At 39.8% G+C, this 14970-nt stretch overlaps 1 protein-coding gene across 2 annotated transcripts; it reads left to right on the top strand.

Annotated features, from left to right (window-relative positions):
• The first annotated feature begins 6399 nt into the window (after positions 1-6399).
• On the top strand, positions 6400-14325 carry mrps23 (mitochondrial ribosomal protein S23). 2 transcript variants are annotated; one of them, XM_026193335.1, is made up of 5 exons: positions 6400-6594; positions 8271-8450; positions 9680-9757; positions 11778-11901; positions 13923-14325. In XM_026193335.1, exons 1-5 carry the CDS (start codon positions 6551-6553, stop codon positions 14034-14036), a joined length of 540 nt encoding a protein of 179 aa, XP_026049120.1. In that variant the 5' UTR covers positions 6400-6550; the 3' UTR covers positions 14037-14325. The 2 variants fall into 2 exon arrangements, with proteins under 2 accessions (XP_026049120.1, XP_026049121.1); XM_026193336.1 differs by lacking the exon at positions 9680-9757.
• Positions 14326-14970: the final 645 nt, after the last annotated feature.

Below are 14970 nucleotides of genomic sequence, written 5' to 3'. Positions count from 1 at the left end.
TGATGATGATGATGATGACGAAGTTGAAATAAATAACATAAAAATTAAACTTATAATTTGAGCAAATTTGTCTTCTCTCATTTAAAAAAAACCCCCAAGATATATAAACATGAATCCGTAAAGTGAATAAAACCCCTAAATCTAGTCTAAAATATTTATTTAAATCTAATTTGTCTGCAAATGAGCTCTTGAGTTAGGGGAACTCCAAGCAACAAAAATCCTCCAGAACACACAGCCAGCTGCTCAATGAATGGGTCAGACAAACAAATTTTACCATTGTGTGCTAAAATCAAAAGAGGGGCAGATCAAGACAGAGACTTACAACTCTTTCAGATGAGAATACTCTGAAAAGAGTTCTGAATTCACTGACAAGGTTCGTGTACCACAACATGAAAAGTCTAATACCAGGCAACAAAAGACGTTTGACCTACTTGTTGTGCGTTGGAAACACCAACAAAATACAGAGTGTGTCCTCAGTGGCTAGAGACAGGATGTCACACTAGGGACATGGACAAGTGGGGGGGAAATTTGTCTGACTAACTCACTCAAGCAGAGAAAAACATCCTTGCAAAGGGATGAACTTTACTGTGATGCTGAGACAAATCCTGGTGGTTTTCTAAAGGGAGACTATCTTGAGAATTTTGTCACTGCTCAGTGACAAAATCAGTGACATCTCTCTTACTTGTGTTCCAGTCACCGAAGCAGTGGAGGTCGTTTAAGAGTTTACAGGATGACCCCAACCTCAGCAACAGGACCACTGTCAGCACCAACCAAGTGTTTCACATACAAGGGTCAGACTCAGCACTATAAGCAGCAACATGTGTGCACCAAGGGTTCCCCAAAACCGTTCCACGGGTTTCCTTCTCTTTTTGGCTCTCGGAGGAGGCGGACGCACTTTTTCTCCTCTCCTCTCCCTTATCTTCCCTGCTTAGCCCTTATGTCCTTGTCTAGTCTCGTGATTTTTGTATTACTTTTTCCCTGGAACACTCTCTCACAGTCTGTTTCTAAAACCTAAAAGAGAATTATGGATTCAACTGGTCTCTGAATGCTATTGACACCCTTTTCTCAACGAGAAGTCTGGGCTCAGGAGAGCCTGAGTGCCCTGGAGGGACTTTCCCTGCCGGATACACGATGGACGGGTGGCAGAAATAGAGGATCGTGTGCCTGGCGGGACTGTCGATTGAGGACGCTGAAGATATCTACCTATTCAGAACCATGATAACAGGGTTCTTGCTGATCGGAGCTGGCTTGGCCCTGGCTTATCGGAGAATTAAGAAAGTGGAACCGGCTGTTCAAACCCCCCCAAGGCTGCCCGCTGGGATTGAAATGATGGGACGAGGCGTGACTTCTCAGAATGCGCTCACTGAATGCAGCATGGTTAAGAGCTTGGAGGAGCTAACAGCTGCAGTGAATACTCAGAATAACACCTCTGAGCGGAAGTTGGATTACATCTTGGAGCAGTTCACTGCGGTCGTGAGGTCCCAGAATCTGCTCTTTGAGCACAAGAATGACAAGACCACCGAGCGGAAATTTGATAACATCATGGAGAAGCTCGCAGCTCTCCAACGGGAGATTGAGAGTCCAGTGACGGAGTGTTAAAGAACAGCTTTGAAATTCTCATGAGTTGTTGCAAAAGAAAAGAAAAATCACCATCATAATGCGGTTACCCCTTCGGCGCCAGCCGTGGGCTCAAGGCTGGAGCTGAACAAAAACTCCCTGATAACGACTGTGTTTAGTCTGTTCCTTCCCGTTCCATGCAAGGCCACCTGGGTTGGCTGGAAGACTGTTTACTTAGCCTGGCAGGGCGAAGGACACTGTCTCAGCTGAACTATGGACACGCACACACATACATATACTGATACTGATAAGCACTCACTGATGCATCACCCTCCCTACCCCGGATCCAACGCCTCCTCCAACGCTTACCTACCATCCGATGTGGACACTGGATCAGCTGGAGGCGCAATCAAAGATTGCAGCGGTCCCAGATCAGTTGTACACACTGGAACACTTTCCCATGTTGCTTGTCTGTGTTTACTGTGCTATGGTGTGTTGATATCTGTGCATTCCTGTATTATCATTTTTGTGTTACACATTTTGATGTTTTTTTCCTTGCTACCTGGCCTGACCTGTCTCCCCAATGTGATGTTTGTGTATTGTATGTACGGTCGGCAAGGTCTGTCATCTCGGTTGTGGGCAAAAAAACTGCAACTAACAAATAAAGGCTATCTCTCTCATCTCATCTTATCTCTTAACAAAGAAAATAAAGGTAAATTTTCTTTCACAGATTCACCGGTCAGAATCACTTTACACACAACAATAATAATAATAATAATAATTATAATAATAATAATACATTTTATTTGGCCTGTATAAATACAGGCCATTTTGCTCTTCTAAAAGCCAAGGTTACCTTACAAAGAGAGAAAAACATATCAATAAAACAGTAGATTAAAATAAATTAAGATACAAAAAACAAATAAACAAGATTTGACAACAAGATCTGTATTAAAGTGAGTAAGCCAGGTTAAACAAGTATGTTTTGAGCTATGACTTAAATAAGGGAAGGGGATCTATATTTCTTATGACTGGAGGAAAGGGCAGTTGACTGGTCCAGACCACTTTGAGCTGGGAGGCATGAAAAGAGAAAAAGAGAAAAAGACTAGGTGCAAGCTTTTTAGATTCTGTTCATAGAGGGATATTTATTGGACAACCACTCTCTGGTCTGGTTCATAGCAGGGCAGTCAGCAATGCATTTATTCTGTTCCTTATACTGTTCTGGCACAGATGCACCTTCATAGACAGCGGCAACAACAAATGTGGTGCTGGACAGAGGGAACAGAGTACTTTTGAGTTTGTAGGTCATGGAGTTATGGGCATATTCCACCCAGAAAAGCTAGAAAATCCAAAGAGATAGCTTAGTAGATGTAATACAGCAAAAAGTGGCCTCATGCTCTAGATTAGCCAGCGCCACCTGTCGATTAGTCTGCAGTTGAAAACCAGAAGAGAGGCTGACCTGGGCCCCAAGTTTGGAACACAACTCCTTCCAGACACGAGCTTTGAACTGAGGCTCCTGGTCGGAGACAATATCCTCAGCGAATGCATGCAAGCGAAAAACACTTTGAAGTTGAGCAGTCTCAAGTTTTAAGGAGAACTATGAAATGGACAGCTTTGGAAAAAATATCACTAATAGTTAATATTACAGTATTACATGAGGGTGGTAGTTGTGTGACAAAATGAAACACAATATGTTCCCAAGAATGACCCAATGTGGGTAATAGCTTTAATAACCTGGTAGGTGGAGAACTGGAGGTTTTGTTGCATGAAAGAAGCAGTTAGATTCTCAACCTGATAGCAAGTGAATCTGGCAGTATGAGCCCAGTGAATCACTTTCCTCTGACCTTGGAAGGACCATACAGGAGTGGCGAGGGTCATGCAGAGATGTTTGAAGGGGCGGGTGCTCAAAGTTAAAAAGGGGCACATAGAACCAGGCTGAATAACAACAACCGACATGCATGAAGAGTCTAATATGGAATCGCATCATACTATATCTTTGTGATCACGTGGAGACAATGCAAAGCAAACCTAGCCTATGTTTTAGCTGATGGCATACAATGTTGCTGTTAAAGGGTTGCTGGTGGTGCTCATGCTGATAGTGCTGGAGGGCGGGACTGTGTTGATCTGAGACTGTAGACATTAAAAAGTCCATAGGAGAGATGGTAGCTGATTAAACAAGTGTTATGAGATAAAAAAAATATAATGCAAAGATTGGTGACAGCACTTGGAACCATATGGTGATGAAACTGATGAAAAAAACTGTGGAAAATAAACTTGCCTCTGCCTGTGACTCACTCTCTTCCTCCTTCCATCTCCTCATCTGATCTGTCACTCTCCACTTGTGGTCCATCTGAGAAAAAGGCACAATTTGCTATTGCATTAGTCTATTATTTAAATTGTCCACATTTAACAATTCTTGCACCTAATCCACAATAAAGTAATGATAAAAACATGTTATAGAACCATAACATTGCAGTTGTGTTTATTATTGATTTCATTCTTGAATACCTCTGCAATTCAACAACTGGTACATGTGTTAATGTTACCTGTGCTCTTTTAATCCAGCTGGTGAGGTGCTCCAATACCTTTAGCAACCTCACATAGCTCCTTTTGTAGCTGTTTCCTCCCCCTGTCCTTACAGGGCATATCTGGTCAATGAGTAATAATTTTTAAAAAATCTATACACATAAAACACACACATGCACACACAATGACATTTTTACCTTCTCCAGAAGACTATATGTACTATGGCCACAGGTTTGCATCATAGCGCTGATCCACATCCTTCCCTTATTATTTATTCCTAGTGCTATAATAATTAAGTAATGAGAAATTTAATAAAAAGTAATAAATATAAAATACTGTATTTATAATGATTCAATTAGTTTCACTATCCACTCTGTGCTAGGCAGATGGGTGAGCTTATTACACATTTAAACTGTAGAGATACAATAATTTTGCTGCTGTAAAATCAGCATTTTTGTCATATTTGAAATATAAATCTAATATATTTAATTGGCGTCTTAATGTATTTTCTTTAAAACTGTGTTGTTTTTAAATATCATTATTATAATAATTCATAATTATGTCAAAATTCATTCTGGATAGTTTGGTTGTTGTTGTTATTGTTAATAGTGAAATATAAGCCCCCCAGAAAGGCAGGGAACAGCCCTGTATCTTACTGTAAAACCAAATATGTTCCCTAAAACAGTGGACAGTGCTACAGGCCCATGACACCCTTACCCAGTTAGTTAGCGGCTAATGATCACCACTATTGCAGTTAATAAAAGGACAGGTAATGTTTGTCACACTGTTGTGCACACAGCACACTCATTTGTTTCAATCCGTCAGTTCCCACAAGACACCTTACCACCATGTACATAATAATGGAAGAGGACGGTTTCTTTCTTCTCTGGCAACAGTTAAGAGAGAATTTTGTGTCTGTCCAAACAACCAGTGGATACTCTGTCCCCTCCAACCAATGCCTCAATTCTTCCATTGCCAGCTAAATAGAGAGCAATTCCTGTTTACCAAAATCATAGTTTCCTTCTGGAGCACACAGATTTATTTTACCTTCAGACTGCTGAGAAACCACAGCCCTGACCCCAGGATCCAAGGCATCCACCTCCATAATGAATGGTTGTGTGGTGGCCCACCAAAGGGCTCCACTCACACTCAGGTCGGGGGGAGGGGTTCTGCTGGTTTTTGGCGCAATGTGTCCAGCTGTAGTTTGGAGATGAATAAAGTCGGAATGGAAAGTTACAGCTCCTGTGTCGTCTGTACAATACCTCCACAGTTGGAGAGATCAGGCTGGAAAAGGATCCAGCATTGTTGGGATCCAATACCAAGTAAAATTCAGGCTGGTATCGATACCAATACTTTGCATAAGTACAACGTTTTCGATAGAGAGTTGTTGGCATTGATCAGAGGACCCGGTGGCGCCAGTCTCCGGCAGCCTCGCCTCTGTCAGTGTGCCCCAGGGCAGCTGTGGCTACAACACCAGTGTGTGAATGGGTGGATGGCTGTATGTAGTGTAAAGCGCTTTGGGGTCCATAGGGACTAAGTGCGCTATACAAATTCAGGTCATTTACCATTTGCGTAAAAACTTGATGTGTTTGGTAAATAAAAATGAAAAGTAGTGTATTTCAAACCGTATTCGGAAATACAACTGTATGACTACAAGACATCAGACTATTGTTCTTCTTGCTTAATTATGAAGTAAAGCTGAGAAAAAACATTATAGATACATGTCATTGTCTATTTATCTTATGTATGAAATATTTTGAGTTTTTTAAAGCATACAATGACCGTTTTACTGTATGTTTTATATATACCTAGTCTATATAATACGCAGTAAATACTCTGCAATTTGAACAAATGGGATTCTGCAGTTTTAAGAATGCGGCGAATTCCCGTCATTTGAACACAATGCCTAGACACAAAGTCTCTCCTCCTCCAGTTCGCCTCATCATATTCTGTTACAATTTACTTTTGTTTGTGTTTGACAAGGTTTGTGGCCTTGCCACATGTGTCACAAACCGCATCTTTGCTTTTTGTGGAGCTCAAATAGCCCCATACTTATGATAGAAAACTGAACTAGCGCGCACACGTGAGCCGTGATGCATTTATACAGTCGTATTTCCCAACTCACTGTGATAGGCAGAAGAAGTAGTTCCTATTCAGACAATCCAATAATATAGTTACTTTCCACTGTGTTCTTGTAAATTATAAGCTACAAATTTACCCTAAATTACTATAATATCGATAATGTAATAGCAAAGTCGATTCTGGAACATAAATGTCTGGTATCGGAAGAACCAATATTTCAGTATCAATGCGCACAATTTGACCATTCAAGGCACCCGTACTATAATCGCATGACAGCATCCGAACGGGTTGTTTCGACAGTGTTGCAAACAATGGTCAACTTTAATGCAGATTTTTTCTAGAAAAGGGGAATTATATAGCTAGATCTGTCGACGAAAAGCTCCACATGGCAGGTAGTAGACTAGAGAGATTTGGAACGGTATTCACAAGGTAAGACCAATGTTTACGCTTTTTATCAAGTAATGATGAAGCTAATGTGGCTTTTAGCTGTATCCACAATGTCGATGATGGTGATACTATTTCCGGCACTATAAAGAGTCTTTAGTTGGTACAGTATATGTGCTAGCCTTGGGCAGTAATACGTGTTTTATTCAGCCAACACGTGGGTTTACAACTATTAAAATAATTTAATTAATCAAGAAACATTATTCACGGGAACTGTGACCCTTTAAAAAGGGGGCGACGTGATGACGTCATCGGCATGCGACCAGTTTTGCGACATTAAAAGCTCTGCTCTCTATCTGATGCGCCGAAACAGCGCTTGCTGGATCCTGATAAATATTGCAAATACGTGTACCTAGTTAGCGTTAAAATTCTTACAAACATATTTATTACATTCTTGAAATAATGTGATCATGAAATAGTAATGTGGGAGTTTGAGTTTTTAACAAATAAATAACAAACAAACAAAATAACAAATACAAATAAATAAATGAAGATAGATAGGGAGACAAAATATGGAGATTTGAAACAGGGATGTGTGCAAACGAGCTATAGCTTAATATGCTGGCTTAATATGATATATATATATATATATATATATATATATATATTACTACTGTCAAAAATAGGTCATCTGTTCAGGAGTCTGATGGCAGTGGGGAACAAGGGGTTGTTGACTCTGGATGTTCTGGATCTCTCACTTCTGAACCTCCGCCCCGAGAGCAGAAGTGTGAACAGTCTGTGTTCGGGGTGTGTGGGGTCTTTGAGGATGGAGGCAGCTCTCCTCTGGACTCTGCGATGGTAGATGCTCTGCAGAGAGGACAGCGGAGTCCTGATGAACTTCTCCACAGTTGTTATCACTCTCTGCAGGCGTTTGCAGTCCATAGCAGTAGTGCTGCCATACCATGCAATGATGCAGCTGGTCAGTATGCTCAATACAATGCAGCTGTAGAACCTGCTGAGGATCTTGGCCAACATACCAAAATTCCTCAGCCTTCTCAGGAAATACAGCTGCTGCTGAGCATTCTTGACCAGCTGTGTGGTGTTCAGTGACCAGGTGAGGTCCTCAGAGATGTAGACGCCCAGGTACCTAAAGCTGCTCACCCTCTCCACTTCAAGGCCCCCTGATAAACAGGCCTCCTCTTCTTCCCCGTGTCCACTATTATCTCCTTTGTCTTGTCAGTGTTGAGTGTGAGGTTGTTGTCCTCACACCATGACACCAGACCGGTGTCTCTCCTGTAAGCCGCTTCGTCCCCCCCAGTGATGCGACTGATCACTGCAGTGTTGTCTGCGAACTTCAAAATGATGTTACTTTGTTGGAGGTGACAAAGTCGTGGGTGTACAGGGTGTAGAGGATGAGACTGAGGACGCAACCTTGTGGAATGCCAGTGTTTGTAATAATGCTGGCTTTAGTCCTGTTGCCAATCCTGATGGACTGGGGCCTGCCAGTCAAAGTCCTGTAGCCAGTCACAAGCAGCAAACATTAAAAATCATGGGATGTGAGAGATGACTTGGTAAAAAATATCTGACTTTATTTTATTTTTAAAGCATAAACAACTTGTGCAAAAAGAGTTTCAGTATTAGAAGTTGTAATGCCATCCTTTGTAAAGCATTCTCCTGTACAGTTAATGATAAGGAATTGTGTGTTTTCACATTATCAACAGGGTTAGAGACCTGATACGCTCTGGAGTCATAAAGCCAAAGGAAAAACCTCTCTGGTATGATGTGTACAAGACTTTTCCACCAAAGAGGGCCCCACTTCATGTGAAACCAGTTACCAGCCCTTCTGCTAAGAAACAGGAAATTGTGCCTGAAATCTTCTACAGTGAGGATAAAATTAGAACGTAAGTTCATGGCACACTCATGGCAACGAAAATAACTTTTTCCCTATATCTGAAGGCTCCTTTATAAATATTGTGAAAACGGCACCTTAGCACACACATAATATACATTTCTGGCTTTATCAGTCTCTCAGATTGATAGCATTCATTTAAAAGTCGGAAGCGGAGCATCTAAGAGACTGGTATTCAGATACTCTATTTGAATTCTTTGAGAATAAGTTTCTGTTCACAGTAACAACATGCAAAGTATTATACTTCATACATTATCCTGAAATGCATGTTACATTATTCCATATGCAACCTGGTCCATGGGCTAGGTTCATTTATATTATTATAATTAAAAATTTATTTCATTTTGATTACATATAGTTCCTTCAAGTGCAAGATGAGCCAGTTCACTGAAGATTGATAAGTCATCAAATTATGCAACAAGAAAGGGAAAAAATCACCTGAAACATTGCTAAGATAAGATAAGATAAGATAAGATAAGATAAGATAAGATAACCTTTATTAGTCCCACACGTGGGAAATTTGTTTTGTCACAGCAGGAAGTGGACAGTGCAAAAGTTATGAGGCAAAAATTAGAATACAATAAGAATAAATACAGTACACAACTGTACAGAATAGAATAAAATACTATATACAGTAGAATAAAATAAAATAAATATACAATAAGATAAAAATAGAATACAAATACAAATACTATATACAACTGAGTAAAAATACAACGATGACAGTAAGGATTACTAATACCTACTTGTTGCCTTTTGAATGGGCGCTGTAAAAAAGAAGAAAAAAAAACTCTGTTCTGTAAAGTAAAATGTTAAATGTCTCGACTGAGAGAGGAGAAATGAATGGTTATTTGTCACAAAAAATGAATATGAATATGCCATAGGTCCACTTTGTTTCCTAAATAAATAACACTACACAGAAATGGGAGAAATATTCTTCAGATGTTAACCCAGATTTTTTTTCTTATATAAATACAGGAATATAGACAAAATACATGTAGTTTGCATATTCTTCTTCCTCTTTTTTTCTACCAAAACCATAATTCTGATCAGCACAGAGTGGACACATGTTTTGGGCATTTAGTCTTGGTTTGGAACAATTTTACATTTTAAACAGTGATAACTAAGTGTTGATACTAAGTGAAATATTTTTGTAGGCCTCACTAACTTCTAACTTGTGTTGTTTTTGGGGTTTTTTTGTTTGATTTTTGTTTTTGCTAGGGGATTCTATGAGCAGTATGGGAGAGGTTTGCGGGCTCTTGATCTCTCCAAATCAAACTTTGTTTCTACATGTCAGAGGTATGTTTGACTGTGTTCAGAATAGGGATGGGCGATATGGCCTAAAATCCATATCACGGTATAATTTGAAGCATATGCGGTAACGATATATATATCGCGGTATATTATTTTCTTCTGCATAATGTATTTTACACACTATAAGGCACACTTAAAATCCTTTAATTTTCTCAAAAATCGACAGTGCGCCTTATGTGTGAATTCTGGTTGTGCTTACTGACCTTGAACCGATTTTATGCAGTACATGGCGCGCAGAAATCTGTCAAAAATGCTTTAGTACGACGTGCGGCTTCATAGTAGTAAGCTATGAAGCCGCACCGCTTGATGGATTGCCGGAGCATTACGGCTGCCGTAGTCAGGAGCCTCGCGGAGTAATCTGGGTCCAAAACTCTGTCAGCTTCAGGTCCCAAAGTCAAATGAACACTGCGGCATCACTGAGAGTTAGAAAGTGTCTAAATTCTTTCATCTTTAATAAAATGATCAGCGTTGCTGCTTTACCAGGTATAACAATCAAGTTTAACATCCAGGCATCCATGAAAACAGAATTTATTAAATTCAACGGAGTTAGAAGTTAGCAGGAAGTTAACTCGCTAGTTTCCACCTAAACATGATATAGCATGTTCTGACTGAGAGATTTCTGAAAAAATTAAAAAGTACAGCTCTGCTATCACTTCCAACATAAATGAAGACAGAAAACTAAACAGCAGTGACATTTGTAGGGTTACTGAAGTTGAGCTAGCTGGTATATAACGATATGCTATGTGATTGCTAGCAAAACAGCTATGTTAGCATAACATTAGCACAGTGAAGCTGAAGGATGGCCGCTAACCCTTTTCCACTCGATAAAAGTTAACGTGAGGGTTTCTGGTGGTTAGGGACAAATGCAATTGCATGGCAGGATGCTATAAACGGACCAAACTTCAGTCAGGAGAACAACTGAGATAATCCATCCACAATACGAGGTTAGTCATTAATATACTGCAACAACATGGGAACAGAGCAGCTGCGAGAGAATTCAGCCTTAATGAATCAATGGTAGGGAAGTGGAGGAAGCAAAATTTTTGGCTTTCCCCATCTTCCAAAAGTGCTTCGTCTCTTTGCTATTACTGTCGCCCGGCATAATTTGCAGATGATGATGTTGTTTGTAGCCGCTGCGATGCTTTCGACCCAAATAGCCGCAGCTTGATGACACCATCAACATGCGCTATCGCGGTAGAGCGCTATAATCAAAATCTCTACCGTTGGCCAAATTTATATCGTTTCTACCGTATACCGTTTATACCGCCCACCCCTAGTTCAGAATAACACACACAGTACTCCAGTCTTTCTGAAAACCTTTTAAAATTGTCTCTGGATATTAGATGCTTTTAAACTCATTTTCAATCTATTACTTGCATTTTTGTTTAGCAGTTTATCAATAATCTATGACTCATTCAAGTAGAGCTTGGTGACAAATGGTTCATGGCCAGTAGAAATTCAACATCCATGTTTTGACAGAGAACACAACAAACCAGTGACTAAGGGTTTAGGGTTTAGGGACTAAGTGACTAACCCTAACCCCACAATGCCAAAGCAATCATGTAGTTGGAATAAAGTTTGATCACATCATGTTAGGTTGATACACAGATCTTAGAAGGGGGGCAGCCACCAGCAGAGCATGTGTTAAAGCTTAGGCTACTGCAGTTGTACACATCAGTACAATGTGAGGACAATAAAAGACAAAAGGACAACAGAAACTTTTAAGGAATACTTGAGTGACGTTACTGAATATGAGACCCCAACAAACAAGGCTCAAAGACAAGGACATTGTTGAAAAGAAGGGTCAGAGGAATTCAGTAGTGTGAAGAACCAGTTTTAGCATACATTGCAACTGTGTCAAAAGCAAATGGAAGTAACGCCATGAATCATTTTTACTACACATACACCTACCATTCGTAAGTTAAGTTAAATCTATGAAAAATGCAACGATAACAGTTTGACAGGCAATTTTCACACTCTTCCTCTTATCTTTTTAATCCCGCAGGTTTGTTGACAAGTACAGAGAGTTAAAAAGCCATGGCATGCTGGATAAGTCCTCTTTGTTTGAAGAGACTGGGAAGGCTTTACTTAAAGAAGGTATCATCCTGAGAAGGCGAGGAGCTCCTCCTGTAAGACTCTTGTTATAATTATTACTTTGGGTTCCTACAAAAATGTTGTTTGCCCTGTTTTGACATGGTCACATTTTTGCCAGCTGCAAACTATGTTATGCCAGTCAGCTAAATTATGTAGTCGTGTGAAAACGAAAGGTTTTTACTAAAGAAAAAGGTGCCAAGTACATCCAAAGATTCATCTAACCAGTCAAAAGTTTGGTCACACCATCTCATTTAATAGTTTTTCTTTATTTTTACCACTTTTACATTTTAGAAACATACTAAAGAAATCAAATATATGAAGCAAGATATATAGAATTATGGAGCAAAGGGGAAAAAAGATAAATAACTCTAAATATATGGTATATTTTAGATTCCTGAAAGTAGCCACTCTTTGTTGGCATTGCTGCAAACCCCTGGCATTTTCTCAAAGAGCTTCATGATGTAGTCACCTGAAATGGTTTTCACTTCACAGATGTGCCTTGTCAGTGTTCATTTTTGGAATTTCTTGCCTTCTTAATGGGGTTGGGACCATCAGTTGTGTTGTGCAGAGGTCAGGGTCGTACACAGCTCAGAGCCCTATTTGACAACTGTTAGCTGATTGGTTCTTTCCATAATATGAATTCTAAGTAAAGAGAAATGACAGTCCATCATAACTTTTAAGAACTGAAGGTCAGTCAGTCTGGAAAATTGCTAAAACTTTGAACGTGTCCCCAAGTGCAGTCGCAAAAGCCATCAAGTGCTATGACAAAACTGGCTCACATAAGGACCGCCCCAGGAAAGGACAACCAAGAGTCACCTCTGCTGCTGAGGATAAATTAATCAAAGTCAAACGTCACTGTCTCATCTGCTGTTCACAATATTAAATGGTGATCTTAAAGAGGTTATGGACAATTTTGTCCATGCTTGGTGGAAAAAGAAATGCTTAGGAGCCCCTGAAATGATACCCAGGAAGTGACTACAAGAAGAGGGTGAAAGATTGTCTGAAGCAGTTACAACAAGACAAACCCCTTGACCAGACCTCCTACCACAGGCTACACCCAGGGGAAGCTACACCAAATCTGTATTGTTTACTGAAGAAGGATAAACAGGGTGTGCCTTTAAGACCAATTGTCTGTATGATCAGCTGGGTCACCTATAAAATCACAACGTTTCTGGCTTCGATCCTCAACCCATTGGTAGGCAGCTCTGAACACCACATCCAGAACAGTTTGGATTTTGTTGAGAAGGTGAGAGATGTCACTATGGAGGCAGATTGAACAATGGTCTCACATGTTACATCTCTCTTACTTGTGTTCCATTCAGTGAAGCAGTGGGGATAGTTTGTCAGAGATTATGGGATGACCACTGTCAGCACTGGCCAAGTGTGTTTGCTCTTGGAACTGTGTCTTCATTCCATATAATTCATGTATACGGGTCAATGCTACAGCAGAAAAATGGGTGTGCAATGGGTTCCTGAGTGGGTTCTCCTTGACTCCCTGCTCAAACCAGCGTTCGTCCCTGTTTAGCCAGAGGTTGTTTGGTTTCCCCAATGTCTAAATCATATCAATTCTTCTGGCACTGGCAATGGGAGACCCAATCCTTGGGGTAGACCAATCTTTGGCACAGCGTATTTTGGTGTTTAAAAGCCACTGAAACGCTGTGTTTAGAATAAATGCGTCTTAATTGTTTCAATACTTTTTCTCCTGTGAAAAAGGCCTAACCCAGGGATTTCTCTGGATGAAGGGAAAGTGAGGGGAAGTTAAACTCATTTTTTGTTTCAGAAATGTCTGAAATTATTTTCTTTGACTAGTTCTTGTCATAAATTACTATAGCCACTTTTTCTTAAACCAGCAACTTTGTCAGGTAATGGATTAAATTCATTTTATTCTTCACCTCAAAACTCACCTTGAAAAGGGAAAAAGTTTGCTTGCTTTTTTGCTTTTATTACAAAATAAAAACAAAAATATAAAGAGAGAGAGAGATTACTAATTCACAAGTACAAACACAGTTTTGTTTTGATTATTGCATATTATCATTGTGTTGCTTTTATTCTGCAGGTTTTGGCCGAGTCCAGGGATCCTGTGCTTGACCTGAAACTGATAGACATGTTGGCAGAGCAGCAGTCCGCTGGGACTGACACAACGAAGACAACAGAAGATAAAAATTCATAGATCACAGTAGCTCAAGAATCATTTGGTGAACTGCATATTTTCTCTCTTACCAGCTGTTATGATCAATGTATTTCTGTTTTTGTTTCTGACACCCAACAATTGTCTGTTTTTAATTTCTTGAAAGCCCATTGCACACTGCACCAGCGGCAGCATGTTGCCATTAAAGATTCAATGGCGCTATAAATCATGTCAGTGCAGGTGAAAAGTTACAAAAAAAAACCCAGAAAAGAATGTTATAAGTATTTAGAGGTCTTATGTCTGGCAATAAAACACATTGTTATAACATGTAGAATTGTTGTGAAATTATTGTAATAGTTTTGAACTTTTCTGATCTGAAATTTCCCAAGTTTTTTTTAGTTTTTGTGGTTTGCACCTCATCTATCTTGCCTTCTTGCTGACCTGGAAATTAATTTCTGCGTAACATGTTGAATGATGCCTCAATACCTACAAGCACCACGTGGACAGAGGAGGAAGCGAGTATGCACAGGGTGTATCCTTTGCACATTAACTTTAAATATATAAAATAGTCTTACAGCTTGAATTCGGGAGAACTATGCCAACAGCTACTTTATCATATCTATAAGTTGTTTTGGTTGTTAAGATGATCAACTGCCTTTAAACTTTGGCCTTCATTTTGTGTGTGAGAGAAATTATTGGGTCTTTTGTAAGATGGTACTACACTGAGAATTTAATTAAAAGTCGCCCTTAAAATAAAGCATATCATCAGTTCAGTTATGCCAAAGAACACAAAATGCAGAGAAACAATGCAATAGTTTTAATGCAGCTGTGCCATTCATCTTTTGACATAATTTAGCTGCAACAAAAGGATGGCATTAATTCCTGTTAACTCTGCCTGTTTCTTATGTCTTCTTTGCACCTTCCAAACCTCGAGGAGAGGGACAAGTTACAAGGAAAGAAATCGAGGATGTACAGA

This window comes from Astatotilapia calliptera, chromosome 14 (assembly GCF_900246225.1).
Source record: "Astatotilapia calliptera chromosome 14, fAstCal1.2, whole genome shotgun sequence".
NCBI lineage: Eukaryota > Metazoa > Chordata > Actinopteri > Cichliformes > Cichlidae > Astatotilapia > Astatotilapia calliptera.
Note: the sequence above shows the minus strand (reverse complement) of the source record. Positions and strands in the feature narration are given on the sequence as shown.

Excerpts from the sequence above, each read along its gene's own strand:
- mrps23 (XM_026193335.1), top strand. The coding sequence starts at position 6,551 with ATGGCAGGTAGTAGACTAGAGAGATTTGGAACGGTATTCACAAG. Across the intron at positions 9,758-11,777 it reads TTTGTTTCTACATGTCAGAG|GTTTGTTGACAAGTACAGAG; the intron begins GTATGTTTGACT and ends TTAATCCCGCAG. Across the intron at positions 11,902-13,922 it reads GAAGGCGAGGAGCTCCTCCT|GTTTTGGCCGAGTCCAGGGA; the intron begins GTAAGACTCTTG and ends TTTATTCTGCAG.